We start from the raw sequence: 17,894 nt of genomic DNA, 5'->3' as shown, positions 1-17,894 counted from the left end.
TGACGGAGGGAGCAGCCTGGCCCCGGAGCCCACGGCTCCGCCGGTCTCGCTGCGGCTGTCTTCACTGTCAGCAAACTAGTCTAGCAGTATGGTATAGCAGAAACAAGCTGGCACGTGCTGTGGGACCTTGCGTGAGCTGCTTCACATTTCTGAAATTAAATGAAAACAGTGACAGAACCTCCCACGTTAAAAAAAAAAAAAAAAGGTGTGAGGGTTTCACGTGGTAATGCAGAATGCATCTGCAGAGTCGCTAAAAGCACTCATGGGTGAGCTGTAATTTTAAGAGAACTTCCACTGTGATATAACACACACCCAGAACGTGCCCCAATTCTAAGCATAGTTAGATGAAATTTCACAAAGTCACACACCCAGCAGCCAGCACCCCCCAGACTAAGCAACAGAACTTCAGCTGCCCCCAGAGCTCCCTTGCGCCCCGACCAGGCACGGCCCTTGTCCCCGTCAGCCGCCCTTCTGACTTCCACCACCGGACTACATGCCGCTTAAATAAGTGGAAGCTTACACATCACCGTCCTGTGGAGCGAGGCAGGTCTCTTCACTCTCCCTGCTCCCCGACACTCCACTGCCTGAACACGCTGCATGTGTCCACCCTTTCTTCTCTTGACGACATCTGGGTGGCTCTCAGTTTGGAGATCCTGAGTGTTTTATTTTAGAACTTCTGACACCCTAGGCTTGCGTTTTGTGGTAACAGTGCCGGCAGCCGCTGCCAGCGCCGTCGGTGGGCTTGCCCTTGGGTTCTCACTCCTTGCTTCCGGACCTTGAGGGCAGGACTCAGAGTTACCTGAAAACCATTGTGTGTGCACACAGATATGTTTTCCTGGGGCTAAATCCACAGTTCTCATTAGGTTCAAGGGGGTTCTGTGGCCCCAAAACGGTTAAGAATGGTTGTCCTAGAATGGCCAGACCCAAGTAAGTTTCTCGGGGTCAGGTGACATTCACGGAAGATTCTTACCTTGGAAAACCTTGTTTCACACCGGTACAGCTGCCAAGGTGACTAGAGTGTAGGTGAGGCTGCGCCCTGGCCTCACGCGTGGGAGCCGTGACTGGACAAGTAAGCTCACCGCTGAGTGCTGGGGAACTGGGATAACGTGCCCTGCCTACGAGGCTGCAGCGAAGATTCCGTGACCGTCCACGTCTGACACGGAGGAAGCAGCCATCAGTTGTGGCTGCCACTGTAATTGTTCTATGGCTTCTTTCAGACTTGAGAGCTGGCATTCCAGGGAAGAGCCTGTTACCTGTGGAAAAGCCCCCGAGCCAGGAGATCGGGCGTCAAGTGTTGGTTCAGTCACTAACAGACCACGGCCTGGGCCTCAGTTTTTGCCTCTGTGAAACGAGGGAGAGATGTGGTCCCCAGTGCCGCCTGCAGCTCAACTTGCGCGTGCTCAGTGGGCTCCGCAGCCCTCGTCCCAGGAGAGCGTTTTCCCCTCCATCGCCTGACGCCTCGCGGCCGAGGTCTGCGGGAAAGAGGTTTCACTGAACCACGCTCTTCTACATGCTTTGGTGAGCAGGATCTGCATCCTTTGACAAGCCTGCTGGCTTAATAAGTATCATTATCAGAGGGTGCTACTTACTTCCCCGACTTCCACTTTCCAAGCTGTCAGCTGGCGTTAAGTGGAGACGAAGATGAGAAAATGTCACCCCCTGGACAGTCCCCTTGGCAGGGGGACTGGGGGAGGTCACAGCACGGCCCAGGACGTGTCTCCTCCCTCCCCTCACAGGCCAGCGCACCCCACTCTTCCTCATCCACACAAGGTGTGCGAATACGAGTGAGGGGCGCTGCGGGGGGCTGAGGAAGTGAGTCCAAAGGTAAAGAGAGAAAACGTACTTGTGGAGGGATTAACCCTTTCAGGCCAGAGAAGAATCCAGGACATGACCCACTCCCCTCATATCAAGGACGCTGGGACATCCTGACAGTTGACACAGCCTCCAGCTGTCTCCCCCTTCCCCGTGCCAGTCAGATGTGGCCTGAGTGGTGGCACTGCTCACTCTCGGTGCCCTGACAAGAGCCGGGCTGGGAGCAAGTCGGCATCAAGGGCGCAGGAAGAGCCTGGGATGAGGGCAGGGAATCTGCCTGCAAAATGGCTGATAACCACACAGTGTGCAGGACATCGCCACAGTCCTGCCATTGCTGTTCTGTAAAACCCAACACGGAGTCCCCAGCCCCTTCGGGGAAACGCATCTCCCTCCCTTCCCACGCACATGCCACGGCTCTGAACGACAGGGAAGAATTACAGACCAAAGCGATCTGCCCAAGTTCTAACGATGTAAACATTTATTTAAAAAATACTACAGAGGAGAGACGTGGATTCAAAAAACAGAGTCATGTACAGAAACAAAATGTACTGGACCAAAAAAAAAAAAAAAAAAAAAAAAGAAGACACCATAGGCATTCCAGAAGGGAGGATAGTGGAAAACTATTTACACGTCATTTATAAAAGAGCAAGTCTATAAAAGAGTGTAATATCAAAGTATAAATGCAAAATATAGTGGCACATCGTGTGAACAAGGAGAGACCGGTACCTCATAGAAACAGGCAGCTGAGGGAACCAGGGTGGGTCTGTTTTGCTTTGTCTGCAAGGCCGCTGTTCGAGCACCTCCCTGTCTAACAGAGCAGTCGGGGTGGGGGGGCAAAGAGGTGATGCGCTGTGAAAACAGCATCAAACGATCCAGAGGAACCACCTCTACCAGAGAAATAAAATACAAGTTTAGGTGATTAGTGTAAAAAGGGGGCCCGTGCGAGGACACGGGCATGAGAAGGCATGAGGAGTGGAAGGTGGTTTCTCCCAGGTTATTCCTGAGCCTGGCGCCAGGCCCAGGCAGGTGCCTGCCCGCTCTTCAGTAGCTGCTCTTAGGTCAAGGTCAAGGACCCTTGGGCTCCTGCCCCATGAGCCCAGTCCTGGGCAGCCTGGGGTGATTACACTGAAGCCTGCTCTTTGAGACACTTTCTGGGGTTTCATTTATTTGTGGTTTTCTTCATCCCTGATGACCCCGACAGAAACAACCAGGCTATGTGTTGCTCGTGGTAATTACAGAAGACATCTGTTCACCAGGGTGCAGCTGCAGCCCACTGCCTCCTGTCTGTGCACTGGCACAACGGCGGCTCCTTCTGTGTTGGAGGCACCTGTGCGGAAGGCAGGGTTCTGAAACGCTTCAAGAACTCCAGAAAACTGAAGACTGGCTTGTCACAAGAGGAAAAGCCCTTTGTCTGAGAGGAGTACAAGGGAGTGGAAAGAGATCAACCAGAGATCAAGACTAAGTGCCTCTACAGGGCACCTGGAAATTGGGAAGGAAGGAAACTCTGCGCCTCCTGCAGACCTGCCTAGGCCCAGCGCTGGGCCATCTAGGGGCCCGCTGCTCACCCAACGAGCCACCCTTCCTGCCTCCCCGCCCCTGTAGGCTGAACAGCGACCCTGCCACCCCTCAAGACTCAAGCTTTCTATCCAGGATTAGCAGTGCATGTCACAAGAGAGCAAGGAACTGGGCTCGAAGGACATGGCAAGAACGGATGACAAGGCCCCTCTCCCACACCACGGACCTCCCTGGCCTCCCCACTGGTCCCGGGACCCAGAGGCTAGTTGGTTTTAGCACCCCGTTTTACCCCCCAAATCCAGAGCTGTCCTCCACATGAGGAAACGGTGCGGACACGGGCCCCTGACAGCAGGGGCGGGCAGGGTGACCAGCTGGCAGCACTTCCCAGGATGTGGTCCCAGAAACAAGTCTTCAGCACAGGGGGCCCGAGGAGACGCGTGCACAGACTCTGCCCAGGGTGAGTGGACTGACAGTCCCAAGGCCTTGGTGACAGCTCCCATTCAGGGTACTCCTTCTTGGGGTGAAAGAGAGGTGAAGGCACAGCCAGAGGAGGTCCTCCAGAAAGAAAAATGAAAAGGAAGTGCTCATCCACCTTCCCAGCAGGCCCCAAGAGCTCAGTTTTGAAGCACTATGTGCAGTCCACAGAGCGGGAACTCCACAGACAGAACTCGGGAGAGGAGGCTCGGGGAGCCGGGCTGAGGAGGAAGCAGTGCGGGAGAGCAGCAGGCGCGCTCGCAGGTAGGAGGGCGGGGCTCCAGGCGCCCGAGCTCCGCGCCCAGGTCCCAGCGCGCTGAGCTGTCAGTCACCGGCCAGGGCACGGGGGGTGGGGTGGGGTCCCACGCGAACTGCAGGCTCCTGACGCCCAGCTTCTGCTACCTCTGTACGATGTCACTGATCTCTTTCACGGAGCTGAGGAGTTTGCTGAAGTCCTGAGTGGCCGCCGGGCCACTCCCTGCTGTCGCTGGGCAGATCTGAAGCTCCCGAAGATTATTCTCCAGTTTGTTGATGGCCTCTCGGAAGGCAAACTTGTTCCTCATCTGTTGGATGGAGTCCACGTAGCTCACACAGAAAGTGTAGAGGTTTTTGCCAGCCTCTAGCACGGCGCTATGGCTGGCCATCTGCTCGGAGTTCTTGGAGATGGCAAGGCACAGGGCCTCGGTGCCATCCAGCACCACACCCTTGGTGATGGTGCCACTGGCAATCCGCTCGGGAGGCTGGCGGGTTTTCCGAAGAGACACGCGGGTCGATATGAGAGGGATGAAGGCGGTGGAGGACGGCTGGTCCCCTGCTTGGGCAGAGGATGCTGAGGGCAACGTGCAGGGAGCGGGGGCTGGGCTGGTCGGAGTCCCCGCCGGCTTGGTGGACGACTGTGGCTTTGGCATGGACGGGAGCACGGGCTTTTTGGCACCATCTCCCAGCTGGCTGGGTTTGGCAGCATCACTGTTCACAGCATCCACACCCAGAGCCACGGATTTTGCTTTTCCACTGGCACCTGCCTCCCCGGCTGCTTCCTGGGTCGGGCTCTGAGAGGGCTTCCCGGCTTTCCCAACAGATGCTGGTGGTGGGGGTGGTGGGGCGGGTTTGAGCTTGGACAACTTCCCCTTGTCTCTCCCTGGGGACTCGGAGGAGGGCTTGTGCCTCCTCACTCTAGACTCCTCGGCAGGGGCCTTGCTGGTCCCTCCAGATGCACCTGGCCCTGCCCTGCTGCTGGGGGGCACCGGCTCAGCAAGTGTCCCCAGGGCACTAGCCTTCCCAGCCTCTTCCCTGTGGGGAAGGCCAGAGGAAGGCGTGGCCACAACCTGCTTCCGGAGGAGTTTTGGAGTCAGAGTGGGAGGGCTGGAGCCCGGGCTGGACTCGGCTGTGTCCTTGAAGACCTCATCGGCTGCTTCCTCGGTCTTCTTCACCAGCCTGGGTGGGGGAGTGACTGTGCCTCTGGTCACCTGATCAGACCTGTTCTCACTTGCCCGCTTCCGAGGCAGAGCCGGCTTCTCACTCTTGTGCCCTCCAAATGTGGATGAGTCAAACTGTCTCCCCGTGGACTGCAGATCCCGAGGCAGCGTGACCGACCGCCACTCTGTGTCCTTGGCCCCGTGGGGCATGCAGGAGGCAGAGCAGGATCTCAGGAAGCGCTTACTGGAGCTGCCACCACTCTCCTCTTCACTGGCTGCTAATCGGCTGCTGGTCAGCGTGCTGGACTTTTTCCATAGGTGGGGAGACCTGAAGCCTGCACCCCCTGACTCCCGGAAGGCTCCATTGGGGACGCCAGCCCCGCTGCTGGGCTTTGGGGACTTGGCTGGCTCGGCTGCGTCCGAGGGTGCGAGAACCAGCGCCCCGTTGCTGATTTCACGGCCTTCTTCCTCGCTGGGCCCTTTGCGCTCGGGCTGGCCGTCCATCTCCCGGAAGGAGCTGCTGCGTTTGGGAGGGGTTGGGGCTGTTTTCTTCTTCTTCTTGATCAAGGCGCTGAACAAGTTGGTCTTCTTGTCTTTGGGGAGAAGGCGCTCATCTTCATTTAGGCTGCCATCCTGAGGACCTCGCTCTTTTCGAGGGAGCAGTGGAGATACAGCGGGCTCGTGGTCCAGAGGATCTGAAAAACACGTTGGGAAGAGTTTAAAGACTCCAGGCCAAAGGCTACTGGGTGAGCGGGGGAACTCGCCCAGGCTGACAGGCCTGCATGTGGCCCAGCCCTGCCACTCACCTGGGCAAGTTACTTCTCCCGGCTCGGCCTCAGCTTTCTCATCTATAAAACGGAGGACAAGAAAACCTATCCATAGCGTTGTGGTGAGAACGCAACGCGAGAATGAACACGGAGCGTCCGTCACAGCTTTTGGTGTGAAACTGCTCAGTAACTGCCCCTCATCCCTGCACTGGTTTCCTTTAAAGCTGCGGAGTCCCCCCAGCACCACTACCTGGTGAGCAAACAGCGTGACACGGCCGAGCCCAGGGTCCGAACCCGTGCCTCTCAGACTGGTCAGCCAGCTGAGGTTTGGCTGAGGTTCCTCCGCGGTGCGATCAAGAGGGAAGGGGCCACACACCACAGGGCGCTGTGACAACGGGCTATTATCTTGGGAAACAAGAAGGGCGACCTTTTAAATTTTTAAATGGACATTCTTTAAATATGAATAATAGCTCCTAAGAAGTCTTTCTGGTGTTGCCAAGCACCCGGCTAGTGAATGACGGAATTCTCCCTCCGTGGGCAGCCGCAAGTGGAGCGGTTTCTGTCAGCACCTGTCACTTAGAGTCCAGGTACACGCGGGCATCTGTCAGAGCACCAGGCAGCACACGGGACTTCAGGATCAGGGAAAGACGACGATGACCCCCCAAAACTTGAATCCAGCGGAAGAAGGCGGAGACAGTGAAATGCTAATGTTACGCCCAGCTCTGTTTCAGCGCTGAACACCGAGCTGACACTCCTGGCTCACCACGAGATTATGTATCAAAACACCCCTCGGATGAATACTGATGGGCGTAAGTGAACATGACTGCTTATCATGGGCTTTTAATGAGCTCCAAGTTTTTCACAGCAGCCTCTCCTCCTCCCCACTGTTCAACTACCTGAAATCATGACAACTAGCAGAAGGACGAAGGGGCCAGATTCTGGACAGTTTACATACTATCAAAGTGGGGTGAGCAAGATGGCCCAAGGGGCATGCAAGCAAACCACCATAATTTGGATTTATTTCCTACGTAAACCTTTTAAGTATCTATTTTTGGTATATTTATAGTATCCATAATATATTTGTACAGTAGTGCGTGTATATATGAGTTGTACATTCTTTTTAAAATTAATACGGGTACATGACGAAAAAAAAACTGGGAATCACGGGGGCTACAGATTCTGCCGTGACTCAGCCTCCCATAATCCTGGCTCTGCTCTGTCCCTCCCCATGTGCTTAGCGTGTGGCCCACCAGAGCATCCCTCAGGAGCGCTACACACCCAGACGCCTGACCCACCTCAGACACTTCCACTCAGCTGATGCGTAGCAGAACCCAGACTTCTGTTTTTTGGTTTTTTTGAGGTGAGGGAACTGCCACCTCAGAGCAGCCTAAGTCAGAGTCAAGCCTGGCACACGGGAAGCACTGGGTCAGCGCTTACTAACGTTATTTCTGGTAACATCTTGAGACCCCCCGAACCACTCGCGTGGCCCTTGCTAGTCTGGGAACAGCACCAGATTCAGTCCTCAGAGACCACGAGGACACCAGCTCTCCCACAGGTATCTCCTGGTTCCTCCGTTCCAGTGAGCTTTTCATATCAGTGCTTTCACAACAAGCTGCTCTTCGTTTGGTTCAATATTTATTATGGTTGTATCTGCCCTGCAAGGGCAACCACAAATGCTGTGAATAACACATGGAGGGGTGGGCTCGTTCTCAGTGGGTTTCGTAAGCACCCGTGCCTATTCGACTAGGCTCATGCCAAAGCCACAAACTCCTAAATGGTTCTGGGAGGGGAGGGGCTGTGGGAAAAGGGAGAACCTTCCTCTTTTTGAAGCTGGATCACTAACATGGGGTCTCCCTACGCTTCCGTGCAGGTTCCAGTCACTGCTTCCCATCTGCCTGCACCGGCCCTGAGGGCTGACTTCCGGGGCCTCTGGGGGTGGGGACATACCAGTCTCTCCGGGGCCCTTGGAGTGGGGCATCTCGGGCCCCTCGGGGGAATCTTTGTGTTCGGCAGCTCTCCTGGAGGTTCTCGTCTTGGTGGGCAACTCCGGGGCCTGCAGCAGAGGACTTGCAACCCCTCGTACGCCTTTCTTCCCCAGTTCCTTTTCCACTTCTAAGAACCACCAAAAAATCAATAACAAAACCAGCAGTCGTGAGTAATGATGACATTTTGGTACACTGGTCTTCTTTTTCTTTTTTAGACAACAGTAGTCATCTGTATACAGTTACAGGAAAGAGATACACACACTGAAGAAACAGCACTTGAGTAGTTTTCAGAACCCTGGCTGCAAAAGACAGAGAGCCACACTCAGCACCTCTGCACAGCTTTCTGGTGTCAGGTGACTTGCTGGCCCATGCACCCCACCAGGAAGTGAACTGAAGGACTGGGCTGGAGTCCCACACGGCCATCTTTCCTATCCCAACCTTTCTCCCCACTGCAGGCATCCCAAGGATGGGCACTTTACCATCTGATATGCTGGATTCCTGGAACATGGTTTCAAAGGCTTGGTGGACTTCAGCAAAGGAGGGCCGGTCAGAGGGATTCCACTGCCAACCTGGACAGATGAGACCCACGTCAGACCACCCACAAGGCCTTGCTAGCAAGCAGGGCGCCAGCAATTCTCAAGGGAAAGTCTGCAAATTAAAGCAGCATTCCATCCTGTTAGCCATCTTTTGCTCTGACTGCTATGACAAGTTAAAGTGATAAATGCTACTGTGTCCTATTACAGACACTAAGAATTTGAAAAAACTTGACATTGGCAGGAATATGGATCACAAAACCCCCAAAGACACACTGATAGCAAGAACTACATTTATAAATACTTTTTCCCCAACCTGCCTCTGTTAAGTGCAGAGAATTACTAAGCCAAATAGCTTGCCTCCTATCTCACCCTTACTTCATGGTTATCAAAGTCTGCATCCCTCATCAGTAAAAACATACAAATTAAAACAAGATCCCCATGAGGACTGAGGACTGGCAGAGCCCGATGCAGGAGGGTGCAGGGCCCCTCTCATGCACTTCTGTTCGGAGTATAAATTCTTAAAAGCTTTTTTGGAAACAATTTGGTAAAATCTACCAAAATTTAAAATGCACACAGCCCTCTGAACCAACAGTTCAACTTCTAGAAATACTAGCATGATGCACAGAGGTATACATATGAGGGTACTGGTTCCTGCCTTGTTTATAATTTTAAAAAGCAAACAAATGTGTTAAACAACCAAATGTTCATTACAAGAGGGAGGACTGGATGAATGAATGAATCATGTAATGGCAGCTACATACAGGTAAGAGCAGGGATGGGGGAGAGAGATCCCTGAATTACAGACAGGGAAAGATATGCCTGTTATACTAAGTGCAAAAAATGTTGAGGGAATAAATTTTTCTCTAAATATTTCTCTATATATACACATATATATATATATATGTAAAACCAAGTAGATAAATGTCACCTGGAATATTTACCTATTATATCAGAAATTTGTATTTATTGATAAGAAACCCAGGTTCGATACCCATCAGTCTCATTTTTGCACTAAAAATAAAACAAAAAACTCTCACACATAAATACTATGTATAAATAAAGGTATACAATAACACTGAAATAAGTTTAAAAAAAAAAAAGTACCAAACTGTTTGCATTAGTTGCTCAGGAAGAATGGGAGTGAAGAGAGGAAACAGAATACTTTAATGTTGCACTTTACAGGTCCCCCCCTGCGCTGGGATTTTGCACAGCGCCCACAGATTATCTCAGAACCAGCAGTGGAAGCTCACATGCTCGCATGAGTTCGTAGACCTTCTCTGGGCAGCCTTCTGGGCGCTCCATGCGATAGTCCTTCTCTAGCAGCTCATACACCTGGGACAGGTCAATTCCTGGGTAAGGTGACATGCCATAGGTAGCAATTTCCCAAAGCAACACTCCAAATGCTAGGAGAAAAAAGAAAGAGAAAGATTGTTCAAGATGCGTAAGATTTAACTACACATTTAAAATTGGTCAACTGTGCAGCAGACATCAGAAGTTACACCCTCAGAAGCAGGTCAGGCACTGACATTTTACCAGGCTCTTAATTACCAACAGCCTAGGACAGAAAAGCACAGAATGAGGCTTTCCCTTTACTCACCCCTACCGACTAAAAGGGACTGGGTCAATCAGCCCCTCCACGGTCTTTTACGCAACGTGACCATCTTGTTGGGAGACGTGGTGGAAGGCCCCTAGGACTGGAATTTAGGAGGCCATTTCTACTCATAGCTCTGTGATCAACTAGCCATGTGCCTAAGACAGGCCACCTCTCCTTTCTGGGTGTACAAGACTATCCCTAAGGTCCCTTCCAACTCCAAAAATTTCATTAAAATCTTACAGAATCCTTGAAACTCCAGGTCTCATTAAGGAACTAGGACTCCTTGGGCAAATGGGTGATTTAGGGGTGGGGCAGAGAAAGAATCTGGAGCATTTTATCATTCCAGACAGCACAGACACTATTGAAGACTACAGGGCTTTGTCAAAAGTACCAGGAACAACCTGAAGTTCCCATTGGCCAAAGATGAGACAATCTGAATAGAATAAGAAAAATAACTGCAGTGGATTAATCAATAATATAATCAAATATTTAAATCCAAGAGTTCATAATATCACAAAAGAAAAACAACAAAAACCTAGATGGTCATCACTGGAGGGCATTAAGAAACCAACTAATTATTGTGGAAACTGGTAAATAATGACAAGGAAGCAAACACTTATCCAGTCTTTCCTACATGAACTGTATCCCTACTGTAATGAAACAGCAGATGAGAGGAAATCTCTTCTTACAGAAGTGCTGAGCTAACTGATGAATAAGGAATGACAGAATTAGAGAATTATCATTTGGCAACTCCTAATAAATTAGTGGATCTGGGCAAAGAGAGAAAATCACGAATTATGGACCTACTGACGAAAAAGCACACCACTTTTATTAAAAGAAAAAGTACTTTTATTAAAAGAAAAAAAGCCAAACCCGAATGTGACCAAGCTGTCCATATCCAGCTACCCATTTACTAGGAACAGTGAAGACTAAGGAACATGTTAAATCACACCACAGAGGCACAATGAACAGAATCCAGAATGTGGGTGGCAAACTTTAAAGGGCAAGTGACAGAACTTCTTCAACAAATAAATAGCAAGGGACATAAGGAGATAAAGAAGGAATTTACAGATCAGAGGACACCTCAGGGTCACTGTTAACTAATCACACTGTGGGATCTGTATTCCCATCCCAATTCAAACAGATTGTATATATGTAAAGGTATATTGTATATATATAAAGGTATGACTTTTATGATTTAATCGGAAATCTGAACACTGACTAGATACTCGATAATATTCAGAAATTAATCTCAATTTGTGGCTATGCAAATAAAAAAGCCATCTTTAAGAGACATATGAAATACGGATGAAACATGATGTCTGAGCTTTGTCTGAAATAGCAAGGGTAGGGGAGTGGGCAGGTGCAGAGGACGTGAGGGCACCACGGGTGATGAGGGTAAACCCTGGGGAGGGGCACACGAGTTTATTATGCAACTCTGTCTTCTTTAGCATATACTTAAATTTTTTTGCATAATAAAAAGTTCTTTGAAAAAAGTAAAAATAAAATACTGTCACAGGAGGCTTCAGAGGGCCGTATTCTAGTTAAAGCCCAAGCCAAACTACAGGGCATTCTCTCACAGAGGAAGACTGAGTGCCTGCAGGGTTGGTTAGCGCCGCCGCAAACCTATGCAACAAACTGGGAACGAAGACATAAAGATAGTGAGTGGGGGTAAAAAGCTAAGCTGAATTATTTTGGAAGAAAAAGCTCACTCTTACTTCATTTTGGAGAGAAAACAGGGGAGAAATGATTTTAAAATGAAGAAACAAACAAAAAAAGAGAAGTAATGAAAAAGAAATGAAAGAACAAAAAAGAGGAAGTGACAAAGCAAGGAGAGAAAGACAGACGAGGAAACAGCCCACTCTGGACGGGCAAGGACAAGACTGGAGCAGCGGCCCTTACCCCAGACGTCCGACTTGATGGAGAACTTGTTGTAGGCCAGGCTCTCAGGCGCAGTCCACTTGATTGGGAACTTGGCCCCGGCGTGGGCTGTGTAGGTGTCCCCTGTCATTAACCTGCTCAGGCCGAAATCAGCCACCTTCACCAAGTGGTTTTCCCCTACCAGGCAGTTTCGGGCAGCAAGATCTCTGGGAAAGGGAAAAGTTCATCTGTGAGAGCTGCTGGCTAGCTTTCCAGCTTCACAAATCCGCCACCGTTGAGCTTATAAAGGTGCAATACCGACAATGGGAAAACGGAGTCCAGTCTCTCTGGGGAACAGTGCCCGTCCCTCAGCACCCACCTGAGCTCCCACCACGGTGAGAGGCAGCAGGGGGCAGCTGGCCCCATGACCCGGAGCAAGTCAATTACCCTGGGACTCAGTTATCGCAGCCATAAAATGAAGACGATAGTAACAGTGCTTAGTCTCAGGGCTGTTGTGAGTCGTCAGGAATGAACACAAAGGCACTCTGACTAATGCCTGGAGAACAGTGTCACCTAAGTGTCTGCTCAGTTACTGCTGCTCTATGCGAGGCACAGGGAACAGTCCTCCATCTCGAGAAACATATCAGAGTGTGTCTCCGCTTGTCCTATCCAGACTTGATAGAGCAAAAATTTAACAAGCCTGTAGCATTCTTTACCCAAACTGTATCCCCTACTTTCCTGTTTCTCCTTGATGTTTATCCAAATGTATCCTATAAATTCTCTCCTATATAATCAGCTTCCTCTTGCCTCCTGATTCTCCCAGGGAGGCAGGAGTCTAATCTTTGGTTCATGGATGTTAACCATGAAATCGCAAGGCAAGCAGGAACGAGGAATGAGAAGAGGCACCAGCTCAGTGCGACGGCGGCGTGAGAGCCTGATCATCAGCAATCAGAGAGGAACTAAATACAGGGGAGTTGTGCCTAATAGGATTTTGGTAAAGCATTTTAAGTCTGCTTGAATGAAGAGAGAACAAACCTAGCTGTGCAAGACAAACTGGGAGTCAAGAAATCTCAATTTGCAGCCTCAGAGGGTTCACTTTCTTGAGTGACAGGAGCATCTGAAGCAGGCTCTCACGAAGCACAGAAGATCTGTCTTACAAGGAACCGCCAGCATTTCACACATGCTACTCCTACTCCTCACTATGAAATCTCATGTACAGGTTTCATACTTGAGTTAATTGGGTAGGAAAGGTCACCATGGTGGCATGGAGAACATCTTGTATAAAAGACTCCGGCAAGGCCCGTCAGGCTCTGTCCTGCACAGGCCATCACTCTGCTAGGAAGCCCTTTCCACCAGCAAAGAATGTGAAGACCAAGATAATTGTGGCACACTTGAAGGTCAAAACACTCTAGGCTTTAAAAACAGCAAAGACGCTTAATTTAGAACTGCATGTACACAATTCTGACAATTGCAGAAACGTCCTTGAACCAGGTGACAGTAAGTTAAGTGGAGAATGAAGTGATAATAAAGAGAAGGGAGGGGACACAGGACACAGAAACAAACCCATGTGTGGCTGTTACCGAGCGCCTGTGTGACAGCAGTGCCGACGGCTCCCAGGAAGCGGTCATTACTGACGCACTCCAGCCTCGGACCAACAAAGAGCGCTCTACTTAGAGGAGCTGTGACTGTCAGAAGGGGCACCTTTTATAATTTTCAGTCAGTGTTCCACTTAGACCAAAATGGTTCCCAAGTGAAATGTTCCCCAGCCTGGGATTAACTGCTGTGGGTCCAGGGGCTAGGCCTGGCCGAATTCAGTCCTGGACACACGCCCAAAGCCGGCTACATCAGGAACCTGGCATCTGCCAGGTCCAGTGAGCTGCCAGCACTAAAGTCAGAGACTGAGCCATAAGCCCTTGCAGGCTGGGGCTTTTTCTGAAAGGATGCTGGGCGACCGGTGGGGAGGCCGGCCTGGCCAGGCTCCTACCTGTGGATGAAGTTTTTCTTCTCCAGGTACTCCATGGCTGATGAGATCTGAGTGGCCATGTACAGCAGCACCACAGCGTTCACCTCCTGCCGGTTACACTCTCTCAGGTAATCCAGCAGGTTCCCATAGGTCATGAACTCAGTGATTATATAGAATGGGGGCTCCCGGGTGCAGACCCCTGCCAACAAGACAAGGGCTTCAGGGTGCTGCCCTTCTCCCAACTGAACAAGTATCAAACAGACGAGCACTGAAGAACAAGGCTTTGGAAATGGACTTGGACTCCGCCCTGTGTCCTGGGCCCAAGTTGTAACACGGTCCCATGCACCTGTGGACTGAGATTATGTTCCTGCGGGCAGGACGTGGCCACGCCCCTTTCTTCCTCCCCAGCCAATGAACTTCAACAGGAAGAGGCTGCCACTGAGTTCATAAGCAAAGTCCGGGCCACATCAAACTAAATCACCGTGAGTTTTCCCTCTAATGGTTACATCTACTTACAGAATCATGTCTGTGAAGGAACTCTTGAAATTCTTGTTTCAGAAGCCAGTTTGAGATTTGCAATTGACTGCTCCTGGGTATTAATTTAAAGCAGTGACATTCTCTCACACGTGAATGCGCGCACACACACACACACACACACAAACCATCCCACACAGACCTCCTTTCACCAAGGGCTGAATGCTGGTAGAGAACAGATGCCCAAATCAGAAACCTTAATGCAGTGAGCCATTCATCTCTTCTCTAATGGCACCTGTATCACCCCAGAGGGTTTAATTAAACGGTCTTCTCTTCAGAGCTCCACACACTCACCGAGCAGCTGCACTAGGTTAGGGTGCTTGATCTCTTTCATTACTGCAGCTTCTTTCAAGAACTCTTCCACCTCCATGGTATCCTCCTGCAGAAAAAAAAAAAGTGATGAAATTATTTGAGCGAGGAAAGTGTTTAAGTGGGAAAGTACAACTGGAATAGTTAATACAAACTGGAGCTCCAACAAACAACCATCCTGGTCTATTAGTTTCAACCACGACATTGCTCTGGACAGGTTCCAAGGTGGCCGGTCATCACCCCAATGGCACAAAGAATTTTCCCCTTTGGGGCTGAACTTCTGAATTCTCATCCGGAGCAATACACCAAGGTTGGCTTGTATATGCTGGTGACTTGCTCTGGTGACTCTGTGCAGACTATTTGTTTCCGTCACCTTGTAGAGTTTACGGGAAGTAAGGGAGATGTGCACAGGTAAATATCGCAAACACAATACTACTTCTCTAAGGAACAGATGGTTTCCAAGGGCTCTTAAAATGCTTCACCATCTGAAATGCACCTGATTTAAGAGAAGAGACCTTGTTGACACAAAAAGATCTATAGCACTACCAAAGAACAGCACCTCAAAATACGGCAGAAACAGAGGGTGCTGAACCCCTTAAGCATGCGGTGCCATGGGCTCTAAACGAAGCGATCACTACCTGTCAGGCCAATTACTCAGACTGTAAGACAATCCTCACTAGCTGCTCCCTAACAACGGGTTCACGAGTGCCATCTGTACACATCACGTTTTAGCAAGTTCACAGTATTTAAGCGCCGAGGGGAGACAAAGATATTAGCAAATGCCCAGACAAATGTGATAGTATTTCTCCATTTCCTCACATATCAGTCTGGAGCGCGATGGGGCCTGGCCCCATGGGCTTACATCAGGTTAGAGCCTGGCTGTAGGCTTACACGGGGTAAAGGTCTTTTTGACTTACAGAACCTACCATCCTCTGAACTGACCATCAAAACAAGGAGCAGGCAGGTGGGATATGACACAGTCTCACTGTGAGAACCCAGCTAAAAAGGCCGAGGAGGAAAACAAGACACCACCCTCCAAGTTTCAACATCAAGTCTGATTCTGTTTGACGAGCAAGACTGCATGGGAGACGGGGAGTGAACGTCATGAAACTAGACTATCCCAAGAGGAAAGCGGTATCCACCTGGTTTTAAATGTGGAAGCTCACGTACACTGTACCTGCCCCTTCGGGAAACCAAGAGCTAAAGTGCCGTACTGCAGCACTCACCCACCGTGGCTGCCCGGTCCCCGCCCCGCGCACGGGGAAGACTTCGAGGACCGGCCAACCTCGACTTCGCGCTTTCTTGCCTGGGTCAATCACGCACACAAGCGAAGCATGACCAGTGAGGACGTGCGCCGGCCCAACATCACTTCACTTTGGGTTTGATGAGACTGAGACTCAAAACAATTTATTGCTCTTTAAAAATGGTGAGCTGCTCTTAATGTCAATTAAACATCTTCTGTAGTCTTGGTGTCGAGCTGCATGGGTAGGAAAAGAACACATCCCTGCCACCACCTCATTGGCTGTTTAATTCTTCTGAGTCCTCTCTGCTCCTTAATATGCTCAGCAGACCATGTGGTTTTCGGTGCAGAGTGCTCTGATTTACCAGGGTGACATGCTACTGTCAAAGGCTGGAGAGCAAATGCCTGTCAGAACCAGGCGAGTCAGTGCCACTCATGTAAGGACCAGGGCCTTTAAGAATCTTGCTCAGCCAACAATATGTTCAAATAGTGGCTCTCAAAGGAAGCTTTCCAGACTTAGAACGCTGCATAATGAACCATGCACAGTGAAATCCATTCAGAAATAAGACTGCGCTTGGAGGTACTGACTCTTTTCTGCAAGTGTGTTCTAGGTCTTGAGAGGCATGGACATGCGAAAGCAACACTACAGCTTTCAGAGGCATCCCTCCTCTCTCCCTCTCTTCATCACACACGTGTGCACGTGCGCACACACACACACACACACACTGTGGACAGTACAAATAATTCCTTGGTTTTTTTTCTTTCAGGACAATCGGTGTGAACTTGTCTCCCCCTGCTGGAATCAGACCCGGTTCAATGTATAATTTAAACTCCTAACAGCATCCTGCAGCTGTGTTAGACTGGAAATACCCCTGATGCTATCCTATTATATTCCTTTAATTTTATTTAAAATTTTTCCATCATCTTTTTGAAGAGAATCCTTCCATTTATACAGTAAAATAAAACTAACTCTGAATAACTAGGGCCAAGGCCACACTTTGAGGAAAAGCTGTGAATTTCAGCCTTGTCTGTCAAGGAGGGAGATGGGCCAACTGGCCTCTCTTCACGAGGGCTGGCTGGCTGACCGGAGGTGGGTGGACGCTTTGGCTGGCACAGCAGACTGGTCAGGAGGACGCCTGTGGGATACACCGACCAAGCTCTGCTGGGTAACCGTGGTAAGTTACCTACGTAACAGATAACAGATTAGCTCTGAACCTGTCTTCTCATCTACAAAACGGAGACCACAGCAGTACCCACCTCCTGCACAGGGCGCCGAGTACAGGGCCCAGGACACGGCCAGCACTCACTCGGTGGTACTCACTTGTATTAGGACAGCTGCTCTCTGTTTCTGAGAAGCAGACTAAACGTACTGCTTGTACAGAAGGCGGGCTGGTTCTGTAATTAACATGGGGTTTTTTTTCCCCCTGTCTTTCTGACAGATACATTCCTCCAGACTCAACATCTCACAGGTATTTTCTAACCAGCTTCATTCTCTTTGCTCACTGGCCTCATCCCCAAGAGGAGGAATTCTACAGCATAAAAGAGAACACTATTTTTAAAACGGCCCAGCACCCCACTGTGCGGCACAGGTTTTAGCACTCGCCATGCCTCCCTCTCGGGGGGGGGGGGGGGGACACACGCCTGGCCGCAGAGCAGGTCTCGTGCCTGAGATGGATCAGTTTCCACATGTTTCCGGTTCCTACCCGCTGTCAGGGGAGCAAGGTTACAAGCATGGTGAAGCCCGCCCTGCACCTATCGGATGGGCCGGATCGACGCACGGAGAGATGTAGCGGTTTCTGAGCTAGACTGAGGAAGGTGGTTGGTTCACTAACCAGAGTAGGGACCTGAAGCTTGAGCGAAAAGTCCACGAGAAATATCTTACAGAGGAAC

The 17,894-nt window shown here is 50.4% G+C and overlaps 1 protein-coding gene across 4 annotated transcripts in view; it reads right to left on the bottom strand.

Annotated features, from left to right (window-relative positions):
- Window positions 1-2,268: 2,268 nt before the first annotated feature.
- ABL1 (ABL proto-oncogene 1, non-receptor tyrosine kinase) overlaps window positions 2,269-17,894 on the bottom strand; it is a 123,061-nt gene continuing 107,435 nt past the window's right edge. For 2 of the 4 annotated variants that reach the window (XM_031450707.2, XM_031450709.2), the window contains exons 5-12: window positions 14,750-14,834; window positions 13,943-14,120; window positions 12,001-12,185; window positions 9,755-9,907; window positions 8,448-8,537; window positions 7,931-8,095; window positions 6,023-6,064; window positions 2,269-5,911 (exon numbers count right to left, since the gene is read on the bottom strand). In XM_031450707.2, the coding sequence (XP_031306567.1) occupies window positions 4,200-5,911; window positions 6,023-6,064; window positions 7,931-8,095; window positions 8,448-8,537; window positions 9,755-9,907; window positions 12,001-12,185; window positions 13,943-14,120; window positions 14,750-14,834 (2,610 nt within the window). In that variant the 3' untranslated portion in view covers window positions 2,269-4,199. The remainder of the gene's footprint in view (window positions 5,912-6,022; window positions 6,065-7,930; window positions 8,096-8,447; window positions 8,538-9,754; window positions 9,908-12,000; window positions 12,186-13,942; window positions 14,121-14,749; window positions 14,835-17,894) is intronic. The other 2 variants (XM_031450708.2, XM_010984216.3) reach the window with 1 other exon arrangement.

The sequence above is a fragment of the Camelus dromedarius genome, chromosome 10, assembly GCF_036321535.1.
Source record: "Camelus dromedarius isolate mCamDro1 chromosome 10, mCamDro1.pat, whole genome shotgun sequence".
NCBI lineage: Eukaryota > Metazoa > Chordata > Mammalia > Artiodactyla > Camelidae > Camelus > Camelus dromedarius.
The sequence above is the reverse complement of the archived record's forward strand: the minus strand, read 5'-3'. Positions and strand labels throughout refer to the sequence as shown.